The following is a 17,439-nucleotide window of genomic DNA, read 5'->3' on the forward strand; positions in this document are numbered from 1 at the left end:
TTTTTAATTTTCTCTTCTGCCTCCCAACTCCCCCATCCTGTTGCTTGTCCACCAATACTTTTAGTCTGGTGGCTGTTGGTCATTTGCTTGTGATGTTTATGTGTTTGTAGCCTGCTGGTATTTATATCGGGGAGAAACCGTCTTTACTTCATCTGTTGTTAGTAAAAAATCTCCCAGGCTTAATCTGGCTATGTGTCCAGCTGTCTGTGTGACACTGAATACGCCACCATTGTCTTTGTGTTTAAAGTTTACACACATGGAATCATTTTGAAAATCTATAAGACTGGGCAGAATGTTCATAAACAATCTTGTGTCGATCTAGTTATTGTGACCTTAAGACAAAAATACTCCAACAGCTAGGCAGCATGTTCGCAATCATTGTGGCCAGTAGGTGGCACTTTTTGTCAGACTGAACCCAAATGAAGACCATCAAGAGCAAAACATTTAACGAGGATGGCTTTATTGTAATTAGTCAGTCAGTCATCATCCAACCCGCTATATCCTAACACAGGGTCACGGGGGTCTGCTAGAGCCAACCCCAGCCAACACAGGGCACAAGGGAGGAATAAATCCCAGGCACGGTGCCAGCCCACCACAGGGTGCACACACACACACACACACACACCAAGCACACAAATGGGACAATTTAGGATCCCCAATGCACCTGACCTGCATGTCTTTGGACAGTGGGAGGAAACTCATGCGGACACGGGGAGAACATGCAAACTCCACGCAGGGAGGACCCGGGAAGCGAACACCAGGTCTCCTTACTGCGCAACCGTGCCGCCCTTTTTATAAAGCACAAAAGTAATAAACACAATAAATACTAAACGAATGGAAAATAAATAACCTGCTGCCCAATCGGCCTTTCTGCACAGATTCTGTCCCTGACTCTCAATCGGGGCGCCAAGAGAAAAACTACAGTCTTCCTGTGATATAAATACTCTCTTTAGGAAAGCCGGGATTTTGAGCCTAGTTAGATAGTATACTGAACACTGTGCTGCCAGCTCCTAAATTAATTTGTCAAATGAAAGTGGGTGTACTGAATCTTTTATTGTGCAAAATCTGAATAATCCTAATTTATAGGGATTCAACATAGTGTAGAGTTAAAACATTTGTACATGCATTAAAAATGGGTACAGACCGTAAATAACGTACACTTGACAAGACTTAAATGTAAATATACAGTGGCAAGGTAAAGCATGTGAATTCAATGAAAGTGACTGTATTTACGGTGCCCTACATAATGTGTGGGGCACATTTTTCCTTGATTTCCCTCTCTGCTCCACAGTTTAAAATTACAAATCGAACAATTCAGACGTTGTGATTAAAGTACACTTTGTAAACTTTCATATAAGGGGATATGCAGGCTCGCCATGTAAAAATGACAGCATTTTTTTTACATGGTCACCACATTTCAGGGCTCCATAGTGTTTGGGACAATTGGCGTCACAGGTGTTAGTGATTCCTCAGGTGGGTTTCATACTACTCTTTGGTGTCTGTAGTTGCCATTGTTCAATGTGAGGACAAGAGATGTGCCAATGAAAGTGAAAGAAGCCATTATGAGGCTGAAAAACAAGTACAAAACCATTGGAGACATCAGTAAAACCTTAGGATGACCAAAATCAACTGTCTGGAATATCACAAAGAAGAAAGAACGCACTGGTGAGCTCAGTAATCACAAAGAGACTTGTAGGCCATGGAAGACCTTCACTGCTGATGATAAAAGAATCCTCACTATGGAACATTAAAAGGCCCCAAACGCCTGTCTGACAGTATCATAGACAGTCTGCAGCAGGCCGATGTGGATGTGTCAGAGACGACTATCCACAGAAGACTTCATGAACAAAAAATCAGAGATGCAAACCATTATCTTTCCACAAAAACTGGATGGCCAGATTACATTTTGTGAAAAAGGATTTCAAAGAGCCTCCAGAATTCTGGAAAACGTTCTTGTGGACTGACAAGACAAAGATTAAGCTCCATCAGAATACAATGTGGAGATAAAAAAAAAGAACTACCCCAGATCCAAAGCAGACTACCTCATCTGTTGAACATGGCGGTGGGGGTGTTACGGCTTGGGCCTGTATGGCTGCCACAGGTCCTGGCACACTTCTCTTCATTGATGATGGAACTGCTGAAAGCAGTGGCACAATGAATTCTGAGGTGTCCAGAAACATCTGATCTGATCAAGTCCCAGTGAATGCCTCCAAACTCATCAGAAGGAGCTTCATCGTACAACAAGATAATGATCCAGACATACACAGGAGTTTCTCAAAACTACAGAATGGAAAATTCATTAATGGAAAAGCCAGTCATCCAATTGAGCAGGCCTTCCATATGCTGGAGAGAAAACGTAAGGTGACAAGCCCCCGAAGCAAGCAGGAGCTTAAAATGGCTGCATTGGACGTATGGCAGAGCATCACCAGAGAAGATCCTCAGCTGATTCACATACTTCAAGCAGTCATTGTGTGTGAGTTATATGCGGCGAAGTCCTAAATATGACCGCTTTAATAGACCTGCCAAAAAATTCAAAGTTCAGTTTTCAGAGTGTAAGATTATGGCATCTGTCTTTTGTTGGTGGATTTCATGGCCAAAGGGACCACCATCAATGCTGAAACATATTGTGAGACCCTAAAATTATTAAGATTAAAAACAAAAGGAGGGGAATGTTGACTCGTCGTGTGTCCCTCCTTCACGACAACGCCAGACCCCATACCACTCATGTAACTCCGGACCTGCTTGTGTCCTTTGGATGGGATATTGTTACCCACCCACCGTATTCCCCGGACCTTGCGCCCTCAGATTTTCACCTTTTCACCAAACTGAAAGAATTCTTGGGTGGGAAACGTTTTTCCAACAATGAGGAGGTGAAGGAGACAGTGGAGAAGTGGCTTTCGGAGGTGGAGCGGAGCATATTCGACAAGGGTATAAAAAAGCTGGTGTCCAGGCTGAAGAAGTGCTTCGAAGTTGACGGCGATTATGTTGGGAAATAAACACATATTTTGGAACATACCCTGTAAATTTGGTTGAAATATATTCATTTTTCGATTTTTAACAGCTGTTGTAACCTTTTTTTCTGGATATCCCTTGTAATTATTAGTGTGTTATTAGCTTAAGCACGTTATGCTTGGCAATGTGATTCGATGAAGATAAGATCACATGTTATGACCATTTTATGCAGAAAGGCAAGGTCATTCCAAAGGGTTCCCATACTTTTTTTTTAAACACTGTTCAAATTTTAGCATTTGAATTTTAGACTTACCCCATCATTCTTCATTCAAGAGCAAATATTTGTAAATTCCAGATGCAGAATTAGAGAAGGAAAAAAAGCCCAGCTAAATAAAGACAATGATCAAACACCTGAATGATTGTGAAACTGGTTGGAATAAAACCTGCATCTACGGGGCTCCCCCATGACTGAAAATGAGAGCCTCTGGTTTTAGGCTCATGATGTATATGTTTTTTGTTTTTTTTTTTTATTAATTTTTATAACTTTACTACTGTTATGGTAGGTTAATTTAGTTTTAGCTGTAGGTAATAATAAAAATTCTTTACATTTATATAGCGCTTTTCTTGCTATGCAAAGCATTTTTCATCATGAGTGGGGAGCCACTTCAGAAATCACCAATGGTGACAGGGGGGCCAGAATGGCTAGACCCTGGGGGGCAATTTAGCCTGGACATTGGATTCACGCTGAACTTCACGAAGGACGCCCATACATCTTTAATGACCATAGTGAGTCATGACCTTGATTATCTGAAGGATGGCACAATTTTTACAGCACAGTGTCCCCATCACTGCACTTGGGGCATTGGGATCCACATTCAGACCACAGGGTAAGTGCCCCCATCTGGCCTCACCGACACCCTTTCCAGTAGAAACTCAAGCTTTTCTTAGATGTTCTCCCATCCATGTACTGACAGGACCTGAACATGCTGAGCTTCAGGTGGGCGACTTTTTCTGAAGAACAGGTGCCATGGCTTCTGATTTAAGCTTTTCTTGGTTGGTCTCCCATCCAAGTACCGACTGCGCCTGAACATGCTTAGCTTCATGGGAATGACCTCTTCTGAAGTGCTGGTGGTATGGCTGCTGTTAGTGATTATTGTTTAAATTTGGATGTAATTAGAAGATGTTTGTCTGTTAATAAGTATGTTCTGAGATTTTTCAGGTGAGAACAACAGATGTTTTGAGGTAAGGTAGTTGTACTCACTCATCATGGCTCTGAAGAGTGGTGAGTTGATGCATGAGGATTAGAATGTGCAAGTAGTTGAGAGATTACAAGTTTTAAAAAAAAAAAAAAAGTAGCAATTTTGGCCTTAACTCTTTCAGGACTGATGTCAACTTTTGTCAAACTTTTGGTAATCAACTGTAAACTGTGACAGAACCAACCATTACATTTTAGTTGGACTCTCGTTGCTAGAAGGAAAGTTAGATTCATTGGTTTGACCGAGATTCCCTGCACTCTTGTGAGTAGCAAGGCGCACACAGCGGCAAAAATGGCACTGACATCTGGCGAGAGATCAAAATGAATCGTGGATGACATTTTGCCTGTTATCTCTGAACTGGACTATGACTTGTAGGACTTGATTACCGGGAGCCCGGGATTCCCGGACATTTAACTTCTGTAATTCCCGGGAAAACAGGAACGGCCAAGCTCGAATATATTGTGTGTAAAAGTGTAAAAATCGATCAAGAAATAATAGAGTTACACTTGAAAATAATTAAGGTGGCGCCATTGCTGCAGCTTGCACTTCATCAGACAACAGCTTTGAACAGCAACTTGAAATTGCAATGCGTCAATCTGTTGCATCCGCATTATCTGTTCCAAGAAACTTGCGACCACAGAATGATGACAATAAATTGGATGCATCAGTAAAAGCTGAAATGCCGGTTTTTCAGTGCAACGGCAAGCACGGGCATTGTTTAGAACAATTGTATCAGTATCTGATGATTGTGCCGCCTACTTCAGTGGAGGCAGAGCATGCTTTCTCAGCGGCTGGCGTACTTCTGCATGAAGGTGCGCTCTCGCATGGACGACCACACGCTGGACATGTTAATAATAATAATAATAATTCATTACATTTATATAGCGCTTTTCTCAGTACTCAAAGCGCTATCCACACAGGGAGGAACTGGGAAACAAACCCACAATCTCCCACAGTCTCCTTACAGCAGCACTATCACTGCGCCACCTGTAATAATAATAATAATAATAATTCATTACATTTATATAGCGCTTTTCTCAGTACTCAAAACGTTACCCACACAGGGAGGAACCGAGAAGCAAACCCACAATCTTTCACTGTCAGCTTATTGCAAAGCAGCAGCAGCACTACCACTGCGCCACCTGTGAGGACGTTGCGCTTGCTATGCTCTTATTACCACAACTAATGATACATGTATTTCTTTGACAGCATGAACTGCTTGTAGATAAGGTTAGTCTTTTATTTGTGTAAACATATTGCAGTAGTTTTATTAAAAATAAGTGTCGGTCGTTCTAAAACCGTTCACATGTGAGATTCCCGGGAGCCCGGGTTTACCGGGAATGAAATGCGGGATTTCTGAATTCCCAGGAATGGATAAATCTGTTCGGGAATAGATTCCCTAGTTTGGACTGCTGGCCAAAGAGAAACAAGATCCCATTTTTAGAATTTTCATCAGTTTTTGTGTAGTTTGCAAGAATCTGAAGTACAGAACTCAAAAACTGAGAACATCTTGAGGATTTTGCTATGTGGGACCCAAGTTGATTTTTCTTTCATCATTTAATAGCACGAACGATGTGGTAGGACCAGGAAGATTGTAAAATCCATTGTATGATTCCATGTCTATTGTGTCCCGTACTCGTCCAACCCACCAGTTTGAACCATAGGTGCAAGTAACATTGTTTATTTGTTTAGGAGTCTGGTTCAGATGGTATGGTCCTCACTGAGAGTTCTGTTAAGTCCACAGGTCTTGACTTTTGTTGTCGGCTGCAATCGGAAAAATAATATTGCAGTGTCTGTCGCATATTCCTGTCAACTTTCTGAAGTTGTCATAGTGTTTATCACAGGTTTCTCTCCAGAACTTTCAATAAAAATATGATTGATTGTCAGAGCATATGATAATGACAAAGAATCTTCACTTTATGCTGAGAACAATCTTTTGTTTTTGAATTATTCAAATATCTTCAGTGATTCAGGAGATAGTTGACAGATTGCAAAGGCTTCTCAAAGCCAAATTGTAGTGGCAGTAGTTTTTATTAACCTTTCATTTATATCGCACCTTTAGGTTGCATTGCTTGTACAATATTAAGCATTGTCTCAGAGGCACATAATTAGTTAGGAATGGTCACATCAACAAGACAGATCATCTCAGAGGCCTGGTTAATATAAGGAGGGAAAGTAAACGCTGTAACTGAAACAATGAAATGACATGTTTAATGTTAGAGTAATGAAGACGGACCATCAGAAGGCGATTTGTGACAGCTGGATTGGTTTTGCCTCACGCCAAGGTTTTAAAGCACAGTGCATATCATCTGAAATATTTGACATTAGGAGTTCCTGAAGTGGAGAGGCTTGAAGAATAGCAGGCCTTGGAGTTTGTGGGATTTGTGTGCTACCGGTGTCCCTGGAGGACTACTTAGGAGAACAAGAGAAACAACAGACTTTCTGAGAATGGGCAAGCCCTGGCTCTATGAATTCTAATGCGGCAGTGAACGTGCATTTTAAAATTGTATGGAAGGTAAACAAGGGGAACAGAGTCATTTGTTAGTTTTGAATCTGAGAGATTAAGCTTGTCACGAATCACACTCTCACTAACAGACACTCAGTAAATACAAACCAGAGTCAGTAAATAGGCAAACCCCCAAAAATGAGTAACTTAGGAAATAGAGGACATCAAGGTGCCTTTTCTAACTGCTCTGTAACAAGACCTTAAAGGAATACTCCAGCCAAATATGATATATTTTTTATAGGTTGCTTATGCCATATAGTATGTATTAAAAGCAGAGAATCAATTTAATCTCTTATGTTTATGCATAAAGGAGATTAAAAAAAAGTGGTCGGTGGTGACCAATGTTGCATAACACTAAACAATATCAAAATATCCATTAAAAATGTTCACATTGCTAGTGTTGCATCATCCATGCGTGATATGAAGCTGTCCAGTCGTATGCTCACAATATCCCACACATGATTTTTTGCTGAAATATTATCAATTAAATCATTTCAGGAAAAAGCCCTTGACAAATAAAACGGAATGCGCTTAGTGATGTGTGATGTCGACAGTGAAAAGATCACTGAGGGACGTGTACGGCTAAAGATTAAAAGTTAACGACAAGCAAGTGAAGACATCATCAGGAAGAGAGCTTGTCTCGTACTTATGCTTATCCATGAAACTTCAACAACCAGCAGATCAATTCACCCGTGCATTTAATATCGAAGTACTCCAGTTGTAGATATGAATATAAATGTAATGGTGAGAGGCGGGTGTATAATTCCAATGCTCATTGCTGTCTTGACTGCATTCAGTTTTAGTTCACAAGAACATTTTCCCGAAGTGAATTATTTAGCATAATTATAGTAAAAATATTTCTGTTTGGAATGTTGTGCAAATACAACCGGATGCTGTTTCCTGTTGCCCAGTACTGGTTACCATAGACGTCTTTTCCATCACATTTTTTTCTATTTGATCTCCATGAAAACATGAGATTAACATTTTTTATCATTAAAGAGGGGCTTTATTTTTAATGCTGATTTAACTTCTTGAGGAAACCTGCTGTCACGGCACATCAACATCATCAAACGAAACTGAGATCTCGAGGGTGAGTTCCCTGTCTGTGGCTCATTCTATGCATTCCTTCTTTGTGTGTCTTATTTTATATTTTTGTCTGGTTTTATATTTTTGTTGTGAATTTCAGCTTACCGAGTACAATACAACACAACCTTTTTTTTATGTATAGCACTCTTCACTGAGTGCTATGAACAATTTTCAGTTAAAATATAAGTATAAATTATACTAAATATTAAATACAGAGCTAGTACAGTAATCCCTCCACGATCGCGGGGTTAACGTTCCAGAACCCCCCACGAAAGGTGAAAATCCACAAAGTAAAAACCATATGTTCATATGGTTATTTTTCTATATTTTAAGTTTTATAAACTCTTCCACACTCTTATAAACATTTCCCGCACAGTTATACGGCATAAACCCTTTGTATTCTCTTAGGTAATAGGTAAGATTCGTTGAAATTATGTATGTAAACACACTGTTTATATACAGTAAAACCTAAATATTATTTTAAAGATCTCGAGTGTCTCCGATATCACATATGTTACAGCCATTACGACAGACAGGCCATCAGCAATAAATACGTACGATGCAAGAAAAATTGTATACAGTAAAATGTGTGTACAGTGACACTAAACTATGTACATGTAATAAGTACTGTACATAGAAAATTAATTCTGGTTACTCACCAACAAAGACACGACGACTTGTCCGATAACGATGAGTTTAGTTTTACTGCACAACAAAGGAGAGCGTTACAGGTCTTCTAAAGGAGCCTCTTCAGGCGACTGTGTAGCACCGCCGTTGTTCTTTTTCCGGCAGTCTTCAATCCAAATCCCTAAAGCAGATTCCATCCGGACTACCGCCTTATTACATCCACTTACAACTCGTTTTGCGCCCTGGTTAAAGGACACTGCAGCCGTAGATCTTATATTCTTTTCCTCCTTTTTAAATAAAAGAATCATGGACTCATTGATGCTGCAATGGCGTCCTGCAGCGGTGTAGCTGTTCCCTTCCTTTTACATATCCAAAACCTTTACATTTTTGGCAGTCGTTAGCATCTTCCATTGGCGCTTGGGCCCTTGAAGCAGTAGCAGGAGCAGATCATTTTGGAGCCATAACGAAGGGATTGACTATGCACAAAGATAAACACAAAAGATCACAAAAGTTAACTCTTTACACAGCGAAACACGTTGATGCTGAACGAGTGAGATGAGACTTCCTGTTTAACACAGCGGAATTGAATTCGGTGCTCTGTCGCTGAGCCAGTCAGCACACAGGAACTTAACTGCATGCTCTGATTGGGTAGCTTCTCAGCCATCCACCAATAGCATCCTTTGTATGAAGAGAACAGGGCAGACCAACTGAGGAAGCATGTACCAGAAGTAAAAAGACCCATTGTCCGCAGAAACCCGCGAAGCAGCGAAAAACGTGCGTTATATATTTCAATATACTTACATATAAAATCTGCGATAGAGTGAAGCCGCAAAAGTCAAAGTGCAATATAGCGATTACTGTATACATAAATGCAGATTTGTTAAAACACACAGAGATCAATGAAGAAGCTGATTAAACATAAATGGTAACCAATAATATCAGTCCATTGATTTATTGATCAACTATGGCCAGTTGACAACAGTGAAGATTAAAATTGTAAAAGAGAAAGTCAAAAATAAAGTCAGATTCCTGGAGGTCTCGGCCAACTGGCTGCCTACCTGCTCCTGGGGTGTTCTATAGTGGAGTCTGTGCTGGTTATCCAGTCTGATGAGAGAATCTCTCCATCCGATGATTGCAACACTCCTTTATCTGAGATAACTTTACCATACGCAGGGGAACAGTCTGGTAGTAGTGCAATGGCACCAAGTGCCACATTCAGACACCAATAAGAGGAATAGAGGAGAGTTAGTAATGGTTTATAATTATTGCATTACTTCTATTTCTGTACAAATAAGTATCAAACAGAAGTGGAGTATGCACAGCTAATCAGCAGCTCTAGTCAGGAGGGTGTACTGGACTAAAGTAGTGAATCTTCAGCCTGAGCCTGAAGGTGCATCTCTCCTATTAGCAGGCACACCATTCTACAGCTTGCAGGGCTATGTAACTAAAAACTTAACCTCTCACTGTTATTTTAATAATTTTTGGAATTATAAGCAGGCCAGCATCTTGAGATCACAATGTGCATTCTGGTTTGTAAGTAATGATAAGCTCAGATACATAAATAGAGTCTTGGCCATTAAGGCTTTATGAGGTTAAAGGAAGATTTTAAAATCAGCCCTAAGCTTAAATGAGAGCCAATGTTAGGACACGAGGACTGGAGTTATGTGTTTAATAAAATTGAAAAAATGGTATGTTTGGGCAAGTAGTACAGTGTAGTGGTTAAGGCTTTGGACTTTAAACCCTGAGGCTGTGGGTTCAAATCCCACTACTGACACAACTGTGTGATCCTGAGCAAGTCACTTGACCAGCCTGTGCTCCAGTTGGAAAACCAAAAAGAAATGGATAAAGGCGTCAGCCAAATAAGTAAATATAAATGCAAAGATGGGATGGTTTTAAGTCATCAAGCAGAACAACAACAACAACATTTATTTCTATAGCACATTTTCATACAAAAAAATGTAGCTCGAAGTGCTTTACATAATAAAGAATAGAACAATAAAAGACACAGTAAGAAAATAAAATAAGTCAACATTAATTAACATAGAATAAGAGTAAGGTCCAATGGCCAGGGGGGACAGAAAAAAACAAAAAAAACTCCTGGAGAAAACAATAAAATCTGTAGGGATTCCAGACCATGAGACCGCCCAGTCCCCTCTGGACATTCTGCCTAACATAAGTGGAACAGTCCTCTTTGGATTTAGGGTTCTCACGGAAGGACTTGATGATGATGATGGTCATGTAGACTTCTGGCTTTTAATCCATCCATCATTGTTGGAGCATCATGATACTTTGAGTAGGTGGTGGTGTTGCAGGCCACCACCACAAAGAAACCGGAAAAAGAAGAGAGAGTAGAGGACAGTATGGATTTTAGAGCCACCATGAATAGTTATTATGATGAATTGAACATACAGAGTATCAGGATTAAGTTAAATTAGAACATTAGAACAATCTACACGAGAACAGGCCATTCAGCCCAACAAAGGTCGCCAGTCCTATCCACTTGTTTCCTCCAAGAAAACATCAAGTCGAGTTTTGAAAGTCCCTAACGTCTTACTGTCTACCACACTACTTGGTCGCTTATTCCAAGTGTCTATCGTTCTTTGTGTAAAGAAAAACTTCCTAATGTTTGTGCGAAATTTACGCTTAACAAGTTTCCAACTGTGTCCCCATGTTCTTGATGAACTCATTTTAAAATACAAGTCTCGATCCACTGTACTAATTCCTTTCATAATTTTAAACACTTCAATCATGTCACCTCTTAATCTTCTTTTGCTTAAAATGTAAAGGCTCAGCTCTTTTAATCTTTCCTCATAACTCATCCTCTGTAGCCCTGGAATCGGCCTAGTCGCTCTTCTCTGGACCTTTTCTAGTGCTGCTATGTCCTTTTTGTAGCCTGGAGACCCAAACTGCACCCAGTACTCCAGATGAGGCCTCACCAGTGTGTTATAAAGTCTGAGCAGAACCTCCTGTGACTTGTACTCCACACATCAAGGCGCTATATAACCTGACATGCTGTTAGCCTTCTTAATGGCTTCTGAACACTGTTGGGAAGTTGATAGCTTAGAGTCCACTATGACTCCTAAATCCTTCTCAGAAGGTGTACTCTCAATTTTCCGACCGCCCATTGTGTATTCAAACCTAATATTTTTACTTCCTATGTGTAATTCTTTACATTTACTGACATTAAATTTCATCTGCCACAAATCTGCCCAAGTCTGTATGCTATCCAAGTCCTTCTGTGATGATAAAACGGATTCCAAATTATCTGCTAATCCACCTGTCTTGGTATCATCTGCAAACTTAACCAGCTTGTTACTTATATTCCTGTCTAAATCATTTATATATATTAAAAATAGCAGCGGCCCCAGCACTGCCCCCTGCTGGTCACCACTCTTAACATCGGCCAGTTCTCATGAGGTTCCTCGCACCGTCACCCTCTGCTTCCTGTGTCTGAGCCAATTCTGCACCCATCTAAAAACATCACCCTGAACTCCCACTTCTTTTAATTTGATGCCCAACCTCTTATGTGGCACCTCATCAAATGCTTTCTGAAAGTCCAGATAAATAATATCATAAGCTCCACTCTGATCAGATCCTTTTGTTGCCTCCTCATAGAATTCCAACATGTTAGTAAAACACGACCTCCCTCTTCTGACCCCACACTAACTGTTCCTAATAACTCCTGTCCTTGCCATGTGTTGCTCAATCTTATCCTTAATAATTCCTTCCATTAATTTTCCTGTGATGCACGTTAAGCTTACTGGCCTATAGTTGCTTGGATCTGCCCTGTCACCCTTTTTATATAATGGGATGATATTTGCCATTTTCCAATCCTTCGGAATCTCTCCAGTGCTCAGTGACTTCATAAAAATATGTGTCAAGGGTTTCTATCTGTACTCACTAGCCTCCTTAAGAACACGAGGATAAATATTATCTGGGCCTGGTGATTTGTTTGATTTCATCTTATTTAATCTGAGCAGCACTTCTCCCTCTACAATTTCCAAATCCCTCAGTACCTCCTTAGTAGTCGTGTTTACCTCTGGGAGGTTATCCACTTGCTCACTTGTAACCACTTGCTCACTTTTAAGTTAAGTTATAAAAAGGCCATGTTAAAGTAATGTGTTTTCAGCAGTGTTTTAAAGTGCTCTACTGTATTTGCCGGGCGAATTCCTATTGGCAGGCTTTTCCAGATTTTAGGTGCCTAACAGCAGAAGGCCGCCCGCCTCACCACTTCTTTTAAGTTTAGCTTTTGGAATTGTAAGGAGACACTCATTTGAGGATCTAAGGTTACGATTTGGAATATAGGGTGTCGAACATTCCGATATATATAATGGTTCGAGATTATTTAAGACTTTAAAATTCTGCTTATGGTTTATAAAGTCAATTCTGAAAGACACAGGTAACCAGTGTAGTGACATCAAAACTGGAGAAATGTGTTCGGATTTTCTTTTCCTAGTTTTCCTAGTTACAACGGCACCTAGATGTTAAGCTGTTGTGTCAGACAGACAATCTGAGAGCAACTTGTTCAGATATTATTTACAAAAATTAGTCCTATAAGTATGGTGTCTGTGAATTGACATTAGCATGTGTTTTTTGTTTTGTTTTTCTTTTTTGCTCATGTCCTTTAGGGGCTCCGTAAATAAGCAGCACAACTGTAATTCAAAAGCTGTTATCATCACTGTAAGCAGAGTGTTTCATTTTGTGTTTCTGTGGCTTGAGGTCCGTGGACATGTGAATCAAACAAATGGCAGTAAACGCCTGCTTAGTGAAGAGCAAAGAAAACATGGATGCTGAAATGATTGGAGAGAACTTTTAAGTGCTTGTTGTGGAAAGTGCTATGTACTCTCATGCTTGCTGACTTTTATCACTGGTCAATTTTTGTCTCCAGGTATGGCGAGAATTTCCAGACCGACTGGTGGGATATCCAGGGAGGCTACACCTCTGGGACCACGAGATGGGAAAATGGAAGTATGAATCCGAATGGACCAATGAGGTGTCTATGGTGCTGACTGGTGCTGCGTTTTACCATAAGGTATTTAGCCACCTGGTTTCTTTAACCATAATGTTCAGGTTTGCAATGAAGCCTTTGTATATATTTCTTTCTGTAATCATTTTTTGTTTCTATTAACAGTGTCATAGAAACACATTAAAAGAGGAACAAAAAGCCCACATACTGCCAGTTACTATGAAAATAATCCTCAGATCTCTTCAGTTCATACAAGGATTTTGCTATAAATCGGAACTGGTCATTTTCAACTTAAATGTATAGTGCCTTCTAAAGATATTCAGACCCTTTACTTTTTTCATTTCATTTTTTTCTCTCATCAGGGAACACTCAATACCCCCAGAATAACAAGGTGAATACATGACTTTAGAAATTTTTGCAAATGTATTACAAATAAAAACAACTGGTATATCCCAATAATACAAGTATTCAGACCGTTTTATAATCAGTATTTAGGAGAAGCCCCTTTGACAGCAGCAGTTGGGTTTGACATGACAAGCTTCACACACCGCGATTTGGAGATTTTTTGCCATTCATCTTTGCAGAAAGATGGCATTTTCAGATCTCTCAGGAGATTTTCCTTTGAATTCAAGTCCGAGATGTCAAGGACATTCCCAGAGTTGTCCGTGTGCCACTCCTGCTTTGTTTTTGCTTTGGGACCCTTTGGCCCAGAGCATTCTGAACAGGTTTTCATTACGGATATCTCTGCCCTTTGCTCTGTTCAGCTTTCTCTTGATACAGGCTAGTCTTCCAGTCTCTAATGCTGGCACTACCATACTTGGAATTGAAACCAAACCATGTCAAAGATGAGACAAGTGAGATATAAAAAGGTTTGGGGCTGCCACCCGTATAATTTCTCCTTGCTGTAAAAGAGTTGTAAAACAGAACTGATTTGCTGACACAAAGATGGCGGCTTTAAGGGAGAGTGGAGGAAGTGACTTAGGGCCAAAACCAGAAGTGTTGCCATCAGTGGGCCCGGAAATGGAAGTGATGTCATCGGGGTGGAATTTCCTGTAACTGGTCTGCAGAGAAGTGAGAGAAAGAGTTAGTGCACTCTGCTGCCTCTAGGTCTGGCATGGAATTATTGTCATTCAGGCCCTTTAGCTGCCTCCCATGCACATGTGTGTGACAACAGATAAATCTTGGTTTCAACAGATCAGAGCAACTTTTAGGTTCCATTGTTGCAAACTCCAAGCAGGCTTTCATGTGTCTTGCACAGAGAGGCTTCCATCTGGCCACTCTGCCATAATGCCAAGATCAGAGGAGTGTTGCGATGATGGCTGCCCTTCTGGAAGTTTATCTCATCTCCAGCCATGCTCTTTGCAGCACAGCATGAGCGTTTTTGGTCACCTCTCTTATCAAAACCCTTTTCTTATAATTGCTCAGTTTGGCCGGGCAGCCAGGTATAAGAAAATTTGTGGTGGTTCCATATTTTTTCCGTTTAAGAATTATGGAGGCCACTGTGTTCTTGGGAACCTTCAGTATTGCAGGAATTTTTTTTAGCCTTCCCCAGAGCTGTGCCTCGACACAATCCTGTCTCCAAGCTGTGCTGGCGATTCCTTCAAACCTCATGGTATGGCTCGGTTTTTGCTTATTTGTGAGACCTTCTGTAGACCGGTGTGTCCCTTTCAAATCAAGTCAAAATGATTTGAGATAGATAGATAGATAGATAGATATGAAAGGCACTATATAATAGATAGATAGATACTTTATTAATCCCAAGGGGAAATTCACATAATCCAGCAGCAGTATACTGATACAAAAAACAATATTAAATTAAAGAGTAATAAAAATGCATGTAAAAACAGACTAATAATAATAATAATTCCTCTAATAATTTTAGCATTTAACCACAGATGGACTCCATGGTGATAAACAGAATGAGATTCACCAGAGCCAAAGTAAAGCGTCTGATACCTGTGTCAGTGTGATATTTAATTTTTACATTTTTAATAAATTTGCAATAATTCCTGTTTAGCTTTGTCACCCTAGGTGAAGTGAAGTGACATGGGTTTAAATATTTTTTTTTACTTGTGCGCATTTCAACTCGCACAAGAAAGTTTTGTGTGCTTTGGAGATAGTTTTGAATTCCCACTGGAAACTTTTACGTGCTTGTGTCATTTGACACATTCTAGTGAGCATGTAAAACTTACTTGTGCTTACAATCGGATTGTATTTCCGGGGATGCGACACAGTCCACCATAACCTAGTGAGGTACATTGTCTGACTTTACCATGGTGCAGTGTGGCGCTGTCATTTTTAGGTCATTTATTAGTTAGTGTTCTTGTTCTATTGCATGAAAAAAATCAACCATTGCACATACAATTGTCACCTGTGAATGAGACATGGAAATGCACGTTCTCGCAGGTTCCTTGCTGCTGGCGGAGCATTCATTAAGACAAATATATATTTTTTTTTTGTGAAGAATTGAATTTGGACCATCTGTAGAGAGGGGTGAGGTTTAGTCCTGATTTCTGTGCAAGCCCTGTTTGTGAAATATCACTGATTTCGAGGATTGATTGCCATTTTTCTCTGCGCTTGGGTGGGTACAAGGGGGACTGAATCTCTTTCTGTTGGCAGACCTGGCAATAGCACAGTAATTTTAACTGTGTGGCACAGATGTTATTGGGGGACAGAACTTGTCGACTGTGAGTCATTGCTTAGCAGCACACCGGCACCCGTTACTTCATGGAGGTCTCCAAAGCCCTTGATCGTTGATCATCTGTCATTTCCTTGCAGCTCTACTTCAGACCCTGAATTGTCTACTGAGTGTGTAAATTTCACGGGGGACACATTTTCTAGATTTTTGAGATTTATAAAACTAAATTGCTCAATGTATATTTAAATTTTAAGTTAAAAGCGTATTTTGTTTAGTTCAGTTTGTTCACTTGCAGTACTGTATGTGGTTCAATTTTTGATTCTTAAATTAGAAATTCGATGACTCTATCTACAGATGTTAAGTTACTTTTGTAGGGAGTGCAAACACAAATCAAACATTTTCTAGGGGTGTGGGGCATAGAAAAGGCTCTGTAGGGCATTGAGTGTTATTTGATGAGGAAAAAAAATTAACTGAAATGATTTCAGTACAAGGCTGCAACATACAAAATGTGCTATTCTGTTTTCTTTTTATCTTGAAATGGCAACATACTGGAGCCTAAGCTAGCAAACCTAATCTACGTAAAGATGCCTACATGGCTGACATTTTCACAGGCTGTTTGAGTTACTGGGTCAGGGTCAACAGTGAACTGGAGTTGGTAATTGAATCAGCGACTTTGGCATTTAACATCCAATGCCTTAGCAACTACACCAACCCGTCTATATAAAAATTGTTTAAAATTAATTAGTAACTGTAGGCCATCTCACTAAATGTGCATCACAGGCAAATTGGTGGAAACAGTTAACAAAGAGATAATGACATAGCTCTCAAATACAGACAGTTGATATGGAGGGGATTGTGTTTCACTAACATATTGGGGTTTTATGAGAAAGCAATAAAACCATCGAAAAGCAGCAGAGCTGCCTGGTCCTTCAAAAAGCTTTTAACACAGTATCCCATGAAAGGCTGGTTATCAAAGTGGAAGTGATAAGGATTCGGGGAGCAGTGTGCACATGGGTACAGAATTCGCTTAAGCACAGAAAGCAAAGTGTTACCATTCAAGGAATTTCTTTCAGAATTAGATAAGGTCAAAAGTGGGGTCTTTCAGGGGTCAGTGCAGAGACTGCTGCTCTTTTTAATTTATATGAATGATCTGGATTAAATGTAAGTACCAAACCCATTACATTTACAGACTGAACTTGTATAGATGGAAGAGCAGATAACTTGGAGTCTGCTAAACCTCTCCAGAGGGATTTATACTTAAGATAGATGAAGTAAGTACAGCGCAGTGAGTTTGCCTGCTTCCATCTGTTATTGCAAATTTTTGACACGGGAATGTTTTCAGACTTTCAAGCACAATTGAATATTAGGTAAAGACTCATCTGAGTGAACAAATAAGACACCTTATTAT

General features: G+C 40.0%; 1 protein-coding gene across 2 annotated transcripts in view; it reads left to right on the forward strand.

Annotated features, from left to right (window-relative positions):
- The window catches only part of ext2 (exostosin glycosyltransferase 2), a 287,961-nt gene that overhangs the window by 229,694 nt on the left and 40,828 nt on the right, over positions 1 to 17,439 (forward strand). For both annotated transcript variants that reach the window (XM_039739082.1, XM_039739091.1), the window contains exon 12: positions 13,316 to 13,459. In XM_039739082.1, the coding sequence (XP_039595016.1) occupies positions 13,316 to 13,459 (144 nt within the window). The remainder of the gene's footprint in view (positions 1 to 13,315; positions 13,460 to 17,439) is intronic.

The sequence above is a fragment of the Polypterus senegalus genome, chromosome 1 (assembly GCF_016835505.1).
Source record: "Polypterus senegalus isolate Bchr_013 chromosome 1, ASM1683550v1, whole genome shotgun sequence".
Taxonomy (NCBI): domain Eukaryota; kingdom Metazoa; phylum Chordata; class Cladistia; order Polypteriformes; family Polypteridae; genus Polypterus; species Polypterus senegalus.